This window comes from Equus asinus, chromosome 21 (assembly GCF_041296235.1).
Source record: "Equus asinus isolate D_3611 breed Donkey chromosome 21, EquAss-T2T_v2, whole genome shotgun sequence".
NCBI classification, from domain to species: Eukaryota; Metazoa; Chordata; class Mammalia; order Perissodactyla; family Equidae; genus Equus; species Equus asinus.
Genome location: NC_091810.1, coordinates 81,200,058 through 81,213,844, shown reverse-complemented (window position 1 = coordinate 81,213,844; position 13,787 = coordinate 81,200,058). Strand labels below are relative to the sequence as shown.

General features: G+C 48.4%; 1 protein-coding gene across 1 annotated transcript in view; it reads left to right on the top strand.

Moving 5' to 3' along the window:
* The window catches only part of SLCO2A1 (solute carrier organic anion transporter family member 2A1), an 83,789-nt gene that overhangs the window by 33,720 nt on the left and 36,282 nt on the right, over positions 1 to 13,787 (top strand). The window contains exons 3-4 of the mRNA XM_014828715.3: positions 3,441 to 3,578; positions 10,532 to 10,694. Coding sequence (XP_014684201.3) covers positions 3,441 to 3,578; positions 10,532 to 10,694 — 301 coding nt within the window. The remainder of the gene's footprint in view (positions 1 to 3,440; positions 3,579 to 10,531; positions 10,695 to 13,787) is intronic.

Genomic DNA, 13,787 nt, shown 5'->3' with positions numbered 1-13,787 from the left:
GTTAGCCAGACAAAGAAAGGGAAGATGATTCTGTGCAGGTTGTCAGCAAAGACACAGACAATGAATGTGTACTGTGGGGAACTTGAGTAGTATGACTTTTATGAAGTTTGAAGGGTAAGGTGTTTCAGCTGTCCAGTGCTGCATAACAAGCAACCCAGAATTTGGTGCTTAAAACAATGACAACATTTGGTTTGCTCACGAATCTGCCATCTGTATAAGGCTTGGTGGGGATAGCTCATTTCTACTCCATGTGGCATTGAAGGCTGGAACTGAATCTGCTGAAGGTTCACTCAGTAACCTGTCTGGTAGTTGATGCTGGCGGCAGGCTGAAAGATTAGCTGCTGCTGTTGGCTGTAACACCAACATGTGGCCTCTCTATGAGCAGGGAAGCCTGGGCTTCCTTACAATGTGATGCCTGGGTTCTAAGGGTCCCAGGAGAGAAAGAGCCAAGTGGATTCTCTAAGTCTCAGGACTAAGCCTCAGAGGTGACATAGCATCACTTCTGCGTCATTCTCTTCATTCAAAGAAAGTAACGAAGAGTGACCCATATTGAAGAGGAGAGAGCACAGACACCACCTCTTGATGAAGGAATGTCATGGTCACATTGTAAGAGGTGTATGTGGGATGGGACATATTGGTGTCACCATCTTTGTAAAATACAAGCAGCCACAGCAGGATATGGAGCCAAAGAGGCAAACAAGGTGTAGGACTGTAGCGTCTTGGATACCACGCCAAGGGCATTGGTTTTTATCTTGTAGGAAGTGGGGACCCAGTGAGAGGTGTTAACTGGGGTGTAACCTGCTCATGTTCATGTTTCAGAAAGCTCTTTCTGGGATGGTAGGATGGAAGGTTTGAAAAGGGCAGACAGAAGACCTGTGAGAGGCTCTTGCAGTAACCCAGAGGAGAGAAGAAAGGGCCTGAGGCAAGGCATGACCTGGAGATGAAGGGCAGGGCAATGCGAGAGGCGCCAAGAGGAAATTGCAGGGCTTAGCAACGGCACCAGATGCCAGGAGTGAGGATCAGGGGCATCGAGGAGGATTCCCAGTCTCTGGCTTGGGGAACTGAGTGGAGGTGTTGGGGGATGAAGGAAAAACAGGAGACGTTTGTTGGGGCGGCGATGAGCCCTGTTTGGGAAGTGATTAGTCTGAGGGGTCTGAGAGTGTCCAGGTGGACATGTCCAGCAGACAGTGGGATGGGCTTGAGTATAAAGCTCTGGGAAAGTTCTGGATGAGGGACTGAGATGTAGGCACTACAGATGGGATTTCCAGTGAATCTGTGCAGAAAGGGCGCCATGTCCAGAGAAGGGACTACAGTCAGTAGTCTGGGGGCGTTAGCCTTTAGGGGATGGTCAGAAGAGGACCCGTCAAGGCATCCAAGATCAAATTGCCTCCTTCCTGGATCTGACCTGGACCAGGGAATGAGGGCTTGAGCATACACTGATGCCCGGTGTCCGTGGAAAATGCTCCGACCTGGACAAATCCCCTCACTCTCCCCATCACCTTTACCAGCATCCTCACCCATCTTGTGTTGCTTTCCTGTGAGCCTGCTCCATGGCTCCTGTCTTCCTTTCCAACTTATAGTGGAAACTCCTATAGATTAGGGGATGCCTGCATTTGGTTTTTCTTTTCCTGCTCTTCACATATCACCCTCTGCACGGAAATGGTCAGAGCCAGAACGTGTCCTCTAGTCTCATCGTAACGCCCGTTGCCCATCAGATTCTGCTGGAGGAGCTTTTCCAAGTAATGCTTTTGGGGTTTCACCTCTGTGGGTTTTGATTCAGCTTGGGCCTGGCCTCTCTATTTCAAAGACACCCCACCACCACCAGGTGATTATGATCCAAAGCTGAGTTAAGAACCACTGGTTTAGCCCACTTACCTCACGGTTGGGGAAACCAAGGATCTAAGAGGGTGGGAACTGGCTGTGGTTGCTCCATTGTGTGACAGTCAAGCCCAGAACTGGTCCACTCCAGGCATCTCCAGTGCCTGGCACCTAAGGCCAGAGTGCCTACTATGTGCAGGGTGCTATATGAGGCCCTCAGGTTCCCCCCTCCGACCTCAGTTTCCCCATTTGTAGAAGAGAGTGGGACTAGAACATTTTCAAAAATACCTTTATCACAAACTATTAAGAATTCCAGTGAATATGAAATGAAGCAGAGTGGAGCCTCCCCAGGGAGGCAGGGATAGACTGCTGCCTCTGTGTCCAGGTGGACAAGCGTCCTTCTGCCACTGGTGATGAGTGAGGTGGCCACGTGGGCTCCAGGCAGATGGCAGTTTGGAGAGGTGTCTGATTTCGTGGGTGTGATGACCCCCTCGGATTTGGAGGTTGCCAGCAAGGATGCGTAGGCAGGCAGACAGTGCTGGCCCCGTCGAAAGCCCCAGGCTGGCCTCACAAAGGCTCTGCCCTGGCACGTAGGAGAGGGAACGTCAGCTCTGATCCCACAGCCTGGAGCGGGGCCCCTGCAGTGGGGGGTAGGCTCAGTTCTCCAAGGAAACGGAAATGAAGGTGGATCCCCAGTCGCTCTCCTGAGATGCCAGCCCTTCAATTAAGGAAAGAGCTTTGGCAGACTATGAAACGTAATTGCACCCCACCCTTCCCTGGAGAAAAAGTGTGATCTCCAGAAGGGGCACCTTCCACGGGGGGCTCGAGGCTGTGGGACTCCTGGCTTTAAGGCTGCTCTCAGGCCAGTAGCTAAGAACGCAGGAGACCCAGAGCTCAGCCTGGAGCCAACTCCACATGCTGCCAGTGGTTAAGTTCCCGTGCTCTGCTGAGGCGGCCCAGGGTTTCAACGGTCAGAATCCTGGGCACGGACATGGCACCGCTCATTAAGCCATGCTGAGGTGGCATCCCACATGCCACAACTGGAAGGACCCACAACTATGTATCAGGGGCCTTTGGGGAGAAAAAGGAAAAAAATAAAATCTTTTAAAAAAAAGAATAGTGGAGCAATGTGACCTAGGGCTTGTTCATGCCCCTGGGAGTGACCTGAATTGGCTGCAGAGTGGCCTTCAGCCCTCATAGGACACAGGAGGAAGAGCAGAGCAGCAGCCCTCAGGCACGGTAGTGCTGTCAGAGAACAATTCGAGGTTCTGAATGCCTTGGGCATATGGCTGATAAGTCAGGCCTTTCCCTCGTGACGAGTTGGTGGGGGGATGGGGGCAGGTGCTTCTGCAACCCTGTGGTTTTACTGGGCCATTTATGATCACAGTGGAATGATGGGAATGGCTAACTGCATTGAGTAAGTCTGCGGGTAAAACACAGGTGTAACCATGATGGGATTTGACCCTCAGGACCGCCTGGTGAAGTATGTGCCCAAGTACCAGGGGAGGAAACAGGCCAGGCTGCTGGGCCTCCGTGCCCCAGAAGCCCCAGGATGGAAGGCCGAGGTGGGCGGCCGGGGCTCCCTGTGCAGAGATCTCACAGGCCAAGGTCTCTTCCGCCAGGTGTTCGTGCTCTGCCATGGCCTCCTGCAGCTCTGCCAGCTCCTGTACAGTGCCTACTTCAAGAGCAGCCTCACCACCATCGAGAAGCGCTTTGGCCTCTCCAGTTCTTCTTCGGGGCTCATTTCCAGCTTGAATGAGGTAAGCGGGAGGTTCTGAATCGTCAGACCCCACTTGTGCACCACCCTGACCATGGGGTCCAGGAGGGGCTCCAGGAGGAAATGAGGAACAGGGAGCTGGGACACACCCCTGGGGAATGGAGACAGCCCAGTGCAGCGGGCGTGGTGGAGCGGCTGTGTTTCCTGAGGCCTCCCTGCACCAGGCACTGAGCTGAGAGCCTCTGACGGCAGCTCTGCAGGCAGGGGCTCTGGCCCTCCCTCCTGACATATGTGGGCACTGGGGCTCAGCAAGCACAGCAGCTTGCCCCAGGTGTGCAGGGCTGTCTGCCTCCAAACTCTGTGCCTCTAACTCAGTTCTGTGACCACCTGTGTGTTGATGTGGCCTCTGCTTGTCCCCAGTGCAGAGGGAGATGAGTCCTAGGTATGCAGGTGGGGAAACAGCCGCAGGCCTGGCAGGTTCTGTCTTGTGAGGGTCACAGGAACCAGAGCTGCCCGATGGCCTTGATTCCCAGTCAGACAAGATCAGATCTCTACGACCTCCCAGCAACATGGATTTCATGCGGTCCCTCAGTGACTGCACATCAAAGTTAGCGGAAGATAGGGTAGGCCAGGAGGTCGGGGGTGGGAGGTCAGAGAGCATGGTCAGCTAGGAATCACTGGAAACCAGGGAGAAGGAGGCAGAGGAGGCAACAGAGCCCCTCTCTCCACTGTGGCTGCAACAGCGGTGGCCCCAGGTGAGAAGACGGGGCTCCCAGGCCTGGCTTCTCTCTCGTCTTTCTGCGAGCCCCACTGTTCCAGGGTGGAGGCAGTGGCCTCACCCTCCTGGGAGCCCAGCTGCTCCTCTGGAGCATAATTAGGTCTTCCCTCGACTTACTGAAATTCAGGTAGATGTAGTAATTTCGAGACTGGGGCTCTCTGGGGGCAGCTTCTAAGATGGAGGCCTAAAAGAAGGTGGGGTGTCTCCTAACACGCTCAACAACCACTACCATTCAGTCTCCCCATCCCCCAACCTGCTCCCAGCTGGAAAACCTCCTTTGCCCCTCACCCCTTCTCCACCCGATGGCCCACGCAGGGCCCCCAGGATGCCCTCCCTGGGCCCCATCCCCTCTGTAGCCCTAGGCGGAGGGCTCTCTGCATAGTCACGTTTTCCAGACAGGAAACTCACATCAGAAAGCCCAGGGCCCCATCCCAGGGCCACACGCTTGTACACAGTGCAGCCAGGATCTGAGCCCAGGCCTGTCTGCCACACTGAGGCCTCCCCTGGGTCCCCAACCCCCTCTTCTACTGCCCGTCCACAGCCCTGTTCTGTCCAAATCCTTGTCCTCCAAACATCGCTGGAATCTCTGTCGGTGCCCCTCTCTGCACGCACTCCCCCTCCGTGGGCCATTCCCGCACACCTGCGACATGCACGAACTTGCACTCATACAGTCATCCCTGCTGATGGGCCTCAGACCCTCCTCTGAACTCCCAGGCCGAGTGTATGCCTTCACTGCTTCCTCTGTGTGTCTGTGTCTGTGTGTGTGTGTACATATGTGTATCTCTAATTGATTGTGCACCCGTGTCTTGAATTTCCTGGTGAGGCCCCATGACTGGGTCTACCTCTCCATGTAGATTTTGCTCTCCTACAGGACAGGGACCTGACACCCCTCACACAGAAAGCACCCTTCTAACTGTTGGCCTGTGACGTTGACAATGTCCTGGCACATCTTGTCCTCACTCATGAAGGACACAAGGAAAACAAATCTCTGACGTTCATGTCAACACAGTCCTATCCTGAGTCTGTCAGCTATTGCTAACCAACCACGGTCCTATTCTCTGCTGAGTCCTTCTCAGGCTCTCAGCCTTCTCAACACAGTGTTCCAGGCGCCTCTACTAATCAATATCAGAGCTGGCATGTGAGTAAACCTCTGTCCCCCCGCAGCCTGGGTATAGCCGAATCAACGATCTTCCATGGCTAAATTTTCATTCATATTTTTCCTATGCTTAGAACAAAAATGTGGGCCCAGGGGCAGGGAGTAGCCAGCTGGGACATGTGGTGGAGTCTAAGACACGAGGTTGATTTTTTTATAGTTCAATAAAAAATGAAAATAATTCACCCATTAAATCTTTTCTTTCCCAAACTCAGATGATCTTTTCAACATCTGGTTTCAGGCCATCCCTATGGGTATGGTTTGAGGCAAATACTGTAAGTTCATTCCTTGGACCTAACAGCCCTGTGTGTGTCTGTGTGTGACTGTGTGTGTGTCTGTGTGTGCATGTATCTGTGTCTGTGTGTGTCTGAGAATTTGTGTATGTCTGTGTGTATGACTATGTGTGTATATCTGTGATCTGTGTCTGTGTGTGTGTGAGACTGTGTGTTTGTATCTGTGTGTGTCTGTGTGTATCTGTGTGTGTGTCTGTGTGTATTTGTGTGTATCTGTGTATATTTGTGTGTATGTGTCTGTATCTGTGTGCGTATCTGTGAGTGTGTCTGTATGTGTATTTGTGTGTGTCTGTGTGTGTATCTGTGTGTTTGTATCTGTGTGTGTGTCTGTGTGTATCTGTGTGTGTGTCTGTGTGTATTTGTGTGTGTCTGTGTGTATTTGTGTGTATCTGTGTATATTTGTGTGTATGTGTCTGTATCTGTGTGCGTATCTGTGAGTGTGTCTGTATGTGTATTTGTGTGTGTCTGTGTGTGTATCTGTGTGTGTCTGTGTGTGTCTGTGTGTGTTTTGGGAGGCGGGTTGGATGGATGAGCATGTGGAGAAGGTAGGACAGGAGCTCAGCCAAAGGGCTTTCTACACTCCTGTTGCCTCTGAGCCAGGCATTTAGAAGCAGACCAAGTAGTAGAGTAGAGGTCTTACTGGGAAAGCAGAAGGCAGCCAAATCAGAGGGCACCTTCACGGTCAAGGTGCGGCTCCCAGCTTTTGTGGTAGGCAGTAAGGAGCGGGCATGGCTTCTTGAGCAGAGCTGAGGCGGAATGAACAGTCTCGTGAAGACAAACTCTCTGATGGAGGTGGCTGGCAGACACTAGAGGTGGGGCACAGTGCATCCAGAAGTCGACTGGCTGGCAGGCTCTGCCACTAAGCCAGGCTTGAGAGGTTAGGGGAGAAGAGGACCCCAGGGATACTGCAAAGGAACAAAAGGCAAGATTGCAGCTGCTCGAGGGCAAAATTGAAGGCACCACAGACCAGGGAGAGGCTGCCTGTCGGAAGCCTGACGATCGTTGAGAAGAGAACCAGGCCTGGTGGAGGGGAGAGTGAGGCCATCCAGGTGGGTAGAGTGTGCAGCCAGCCTCCAGGGGGCGCGAGCCTTCAGGCTGCAGCCCAGTCTCGAAGTTTTCTGGGAGCCCAGCAGGTCGGGTGAAGGGGAGGCCAGGGCTGGTGTAAAAGGACAGCAGCAGGAGGAGCTTGGCTGACAGGAGAAGACGTCAGGCATCTTCCCTGTGAAGCAGCAGCTTCTCTTGCCGACTACTAAAGGCCAGGGCTGAGCAGACCAAGTCAATAGGAACCCTAGAGGCTCCCCCGCTTAATGCCTCCCACCAGTTTGCCTGGGGCCCCTTTGGTTTGAGACACTGATGGGCAGGGATGTTCTTAACAACCGTAGATGTCAATACGGGAAGTCCACGGAGCTGTTCTAAGGCCCTCTTCAGGGCTGAGGAGCGGAGGTCCGCATGCAGAGGCCTTCCTCTCCTCAGCCAGAACAGCTTCATTTTTATTATTTATATTAGGGAAAAATTGTCTTTTCAAAGAGACACCACTGCTGAAGAAAAGTTTGGAAAGCAAGGTCTTAGGCCAGCATCAGCCATAACAGCTGTGGCCGTCCAGCCTCCCTCCGAAAAAGGAGCCCAGGCCCCGGACAGCGAGCGCTGGAAGGGCCCCTCCAGACGGCAGCCGGGCAGCCCCAGTCCCTCCTCCCTGAATCCCACTTTGGCGCCCTCCCCCATCCCTCCGATAGACCGTTTAAAGTCAGCCTCCATCAGCTCAGCAGATGTGGTCCGACATTTACAACCATTTCATGAAAAATGATGGAGAAACAAAAAGAAAATAAAATCAAAGAAGCATAAATAAAGTTTTGTTTCCAGGTACGGGTTTCAGAATGTCCTAGAACTACGTCTGACCAGGGACTGGAGTGGCTCCCTGGATCAGGCGAGGCCGCCTCCTCACATACCTTCACATCCCCTTTCTCTGTGTGTCATAAACCATCTTACTCTTGGCCACGCAGGAGGGGTCTCCTGGGCGATTGTGTCTTCTTGAAAAAGCCGACCATTGACTCATTCATTTATTCATTTATTCAACAGATATTTAATGAGCACTGACTATGTGTCAGACACTGTTCTAGGTGCCAAGGAGACAGGAATGAACAGACAGACAAAATCTCTGCTCATATATCATTCTAATGTTAAATATGACATTTATTTATAGAAATAAATAAAACACGGTAGATCAGATTATGATAAGTGATATGAAGAAAAATAAAGTTTTGGAGGGGAGTGGTGGTTATATTTTAAATAACTTTTTATTCTTTAAATTATATTTAAATTATCAATATATTTAAATATAATTAAAATAATAAAATATATTTAAATATGATTTAAATTTTAAGATATATTTAAGTATACTGAAACATTGTCATTAATTATTGTAAGTATGTTATATTTAAATGACTCTTTTTTATCGAGAGAGAATTGACATTTAACATATTCATTTCAGGTGCACAACATGATGATTCAACATTTGTATATATTGTGAAATGATCACCAAGATAAGTCTGGTTAACATCCACCACCCTACATAGTTAAAAATTTTTTTCTTGTGATCAGAACTTTTGAGATCTACTCTCTTAGCAACTTTTAACTATACAATACAGTATTGTTAACTATAGTCACCATGCTGTTACTTGACATCCTCAGGACTTATTTATCTTATTTTACTGGAAGTTTGTACCATTTGACCCCCTTCACCCCCGTCACCTGCCCCCATCCCCCTCTTTTTCAGAAAAGGCCTTAATGAGAATGTTCAATCTGAGCAGAGATCTAAAGTAGGTTCGATGAGAAAGGAACCCTGTGGACAGGTAAGACAGAAGGAGCAGCAAGTCCACAGGCCCTGAGGAGGGCACACACGCCTGCCATGTTCAGAGAACAGCTGGAGGCAGAGTGGCTAGAATGGAAGGAGAGAAGGGGGAGAGGTAGGAGAGCAGATCAGAGCCGGAACAGAGAAGGGGGCAGGCTCCATGGGGCCCTGGAGGCTCAGAGACAGACTTTGCCTTTTACTATTGTGGGTCTGAGCAAGGGAACATGGTCTGACATTTCGACAGGACCCCTCTGGCTGCTGGGGAGAGAACAGACTGCAGCGAGGCAAGAGTGGAGGCAGGGAGCCAGGTAGGAGGCTACTGCAATAATTCAGAGAGGATAAGATGGCGGCTTAGACGAGATGGCAATGATGGAGGTGGTGAGAAGTGGTCAGCTTCTGGGTGGCCATTGAAGGTCCAGCCAATGGGATTTGCTGATGTTTGGGTGTGGGTATGAAAGAGCAGTCTAAGATGATGCTCAGATGTTTTACTTGAGCCACTGGTAGGATGGAAGTGCCATTTACTGAGATGAGGAGCACTGGGGAGGGGGAATCAGGTTTTCAGGGGGAAGATGAGGAGTGAGATTTGGGGTGTACTAAGCCTATGGGAATTAGAAGCACATAGAGAACATGTAAGGCCATAGGACTGGATGAGCTCACCAAGACTAGAGCAGAGGTGCAGGGACTGAGCTCTGAGAGCTGAGAGCTGAACCAGCCAAGGAGACAGAGAAAGAACAGCCAGGGGAAGGAACTAAGAGAAGGTGGTGTCATGGAAACTCAGTGAAGGAAGTATTTCAGGAAGAAAGAAGTGGTCAACTGAATCAATGGTGCTGAGAGATCAAGTAAGAAGAGAACGGAGAACTGACCAGTGGATTTGGCACTGAGAAGATCATTGGTGGTCTTTGTAAGAGCCACGTAACAAGACTTTGGCATCTATGTCCTGTGGCAGAGGCACCTGCTTTTCCAGCCAGAAGGAGACATGTGGTGTAGACAGGGCAGGGGCTGTGGGTACTGATATTCAGGGTTCCTCCATTCCAGGTGAACTTAGTCCCTCTTCTGGGGCAGAAGGGCACCTCTTCGGATGGAGTCGTGGTTCAAAGATCTGCCAGCACACCCTTTTACCATTTAAGACTCTGCTCCCCAAGCTGGGACCTCAGTTCCCTTCCCTGGCTCTGGGTGGGGCTCTGAGAGCACACCTTCCAGAGAGTGCCAGGAACATGGAGTTACTGATGTTTCCAGCCGGGAAGGGACTCAGCGTACTTTAGTCCTTGTCCCTCCTTGACACAAGTGGAAACCAGCCCAAGGAGGGACGGGGGCAGGTTAGAGACAACTGCTGGCACAGAAACCCACTTCTGCAAGAGGCAGTAGACCAGTCAGGTTAAGACTGGCTGCTATCCCTGTTCAAGCCAGCTCCCAGCCTCAGGGACATGGGCAATCACCTAATATTCTGAGCCAAAATTTTGTCATCTGAAAATGAGAGTTGTTGCCTGATGAAACGAGATAGCACGTGTTGCTTGTCAGTTATTCTGACTACCAAGAGGAGTCCTTGGGGAGTTTAATTAGGGAATATGTGCTGTGCCCAGGAGCAGGCTAGAAGTGGAGTCTTTGTTGGATTTTGTCCCAAAAGGTTTGGTTCTAAGATGGTTGCAATTTAGGCTATGAGTTTTTCATGGTCTCCAGATACTTCCCTTGGTCTTGTCTAGAAGGCTGAGGCTGGGCAGGGTTTCTCACAAGAGGAAAGCTGAAACTGGGTGTGCTGGGCCCACTGCAAGGGTGGGGCTGACACTGCAGCTCTGCTGGGCCCCAGCTACCCTGGACAGCTTCCTGCCTCTCTGCTTTTCCTGGACAAGGTACGGGGCAGGTCTCCTCTGTGGGTGGGTGAGGATGGAGTCTCTAGTCTCACTCAGCCCCTCTGCCCTCTTCGCAGATCAGCAACGCCATCCTCATCATCTTCGTCAGCTACTTTGGCAGCCGGGTGCACCGTCCGCGGCTGATTGGCATTGGGGGTCTCCTCCTAGCTTTGGGTGCCTTTGTCCTCACCCTCCCGCACTTCCTCTCAGAGCCCTACCAGTACACCTTGACCACCGTCGGTAAGTGGCCTCGACCCCCCTCCCAGGGGATAAGGGATGATTGGGCATCTCACAAACTTGGTGGGGATGCTTCTGGGGCCATGGATTCGACTCTGGGCTATGCTGTCCTCTCCCACCAGAAAGTTCCCTTGGCTTTTAGTGTTTCGTTTCTCCTCAAAGCACATCTGAAAGTCAGAAACTACAGAGTTATGTGTAGCTATGGAGCAGCCATCCCTGCTCCAGCTTGCTGAGGACGGAGCATGCAGCTAGTGGCTCACCTCCCATGTGATTCTCTGTGATTGCTTGTGCTTCATGCCAGGAAGTGGGGACATTTGTGAGCAGTGCCTGTGATGGGCTTGGCGGGAGGAGGGTCACAGCACTGACCGTGATGAGCTTTGTGGACTTCTCCACGTCTAATCATGTGTTTAACGCTTCCTGCCATTTGCACATTTGTCCATCATTCTTTAGGTTATGGTGCACTTATGCTATGATCCCATTTGGTCCCCTGGACACCTGTGAAGGGGAGATAAAATGTCTAAGATGAGAACGTGCCACTCAAAGATGTCTAATAACTCTCCCGAGGACACCAGTCAGTTCGGGAGAGACAGACCCAGGCCTCCCCATTCTTAGACAAGTGGCCTTTCTGTGACACGGAGCCTCTGGTTCTTGGTGATGTGCCCTGTGGCAGAGAGAGATGGGTGAGGATTTTACATAATTTATGAACACGGAATTCAATAGCACAGAATTGCCCAGTAAGAGTTCCCTTTTCTCTAAAAATTATTTTATTTTTAATGCAAATAAATTCAAAATATAGGGCCAGCCCGGTGGTGCAGCAGTTAAGTGCACACATTCCACTTCGGCAGCCCGGGGTTCATCAGTTCGGATCCTGGGTGCAGATGTGGCACGCTTGGCAAGCCGTGCTGTGGAAGGCGTCCCACATATAAAGTAGAGGAAGATGGGCATGGATGTTAGCTCAGGGCCAGTCTTCCTCAGCAAAAAGAGGAGAATTGGCAGCAGTTAGCTCAGGGCTAATCTTCCTCAAAAAAAAAAAAATATTCAAAATATAACAAAGAAAATAATATAACAGATACCTATATACTGACTAAAAAGAATTATTAGTTTTCCTTCAGATACCCCATTTTTTCTTTTCTTTTTGCTTTTAACAGCTTTATTGGGACATAATTCACATACCATAGCATTCACCCATTTAGAATGTACAATTTAATGGTTTTGATATATTATTTTTTAATTGTGGTAAAATATACATAACAAAATTTGCCGTTTTAATCAATTTAAGTATACAATCAGTGGCATTAATTATATTCACAATGTTGTGCAACTGTCACCACTATGTCTAAAATTTTTTCATCAACCTCAAGCAAAAACTCTGTATCCATTAATTCTCCATTTGTCCCTCCGCTCAGCCCCTGGCTCCCTCTAATCTACTTTCTGTCTCTATGAATTTGCCCATTCTACATATTTCATACAAGTGGAACCATACAATATTTGTTCTTTTATATCTCGTTTATTTCACTTAGCATCATGTTTTCAAAGTTCATCCATGTTGTAGCTTGTGTCGGAACTTCATTCTTTTGTTGCTGAATAATATATCATTGCATGGCTATACCACGTTCTATTTATCCATTCACTTGTTGATGAACACTTGGGTTGTCAGACACCTCGTTTTTTAAAAGAAATAAAACATTAACTCTCTCTTGGCTCCTCACTTCTTCCCCAGAAGTAGCTACTCTCCTGGAGTTGGTGTGCTTAAGCTTGTTGCTTATCTATGTTTTTCCCCCTTCTAGCGTCTTGTCCTGTTTCTTTAGTCTTATTTTTTAATTCCTACTAGTTTGAAAGTTATACATTGCCAGCTATCCTTCCACTGAAACATTTTAAAAAATTATTAGAGAATAAAATTGACTTTTTGTGGGGGGTGATTACAATTCTGTAAGCTTGAACACATTTATAGATTTGTGTAACCACCACAATCGGGATTCCAAACAGTGCCATGACTGCGAAAACTCCATCATGCTATTCCTTTAGAGTCACGCTCTCCCCAGCCATGGCAACCACTGGTCTGTTTTCCATCACTCTAGTTTTGTGGTTTTGAGAATATCACATCAGTGGAAACATACAGTATGTCGCGTCTTGAGACTGGATTCTTTCCTGCAGCGTACCTTTGAAATTCATTCAAGTTGTTGCATGTATCAGAAGTTCCTCCCTTTCTATCGCTGAGTAGCATTCCAGCACATGGATGTACCACAGTTGATCCATTCGCCCATGGAAAGCCATTTGAATTGTTTCCAGTTTGTAGCTATTATGAATAGAGCTGCTGTAAATATTTGTGCACATGTTTCTGTATAAATATAAATTAATGATGTTGAACATCGTTTCATGTGCTTGTCATCCACGTATTCTCTTTGAGGAAGCGTCTGTTCAAGCCTTCTGCTCATTTTTTAATTGGATTATTTGTTTTCTTACTGTTTAATTTAAGAGTTCTTTATTAACTCTGGATATAAGTTGTTTATTGGATATAAGATTTGCAAATATTTTCTCCCAGTCTTTAGCTTATCTTTTACATTCTGCTATGTGTCATTTGCAAAGCAAAAGTTTTTAATTTTGATGAAATCCAATTATCTTTTTTTTCTTTTATGAATCATGCTTTTGGTGCACATTGAAGAATTCTTTCCCAATCCCAGGATAGGAAGATTTTGTTCTACATGATTTGCTAAAAGTTTTATATTTACATTTAGATCTATGATCCATTTTAAGTTAGTTTTTTTATAAGGTTATTTTTCCTCTTTTTGCATATGGATGTTAAGTTGTTTTAGCATCATTTGTCAGAAAGACTGGTTTTTTCCATTAAATTATTTTGGCACCATTATCAAAAATCAGTAGGCCATATTTATGTTGATCTATCTAGACTTTCTATTCTGTTCCATTAGTCTATGTGTCTATTCCTTTGCCACTGTCACTATCTTGATTACTGCAGCTTTATCATTAAATTTTAAAATTGGGTCCTGTGAATCCTCCAACTTTATTCTTCTCCTTCAAAATTGTTTTACCTATTTTTATTCATTTGCCTTTCCATATAAATTTTCTAATGAGCTTGTC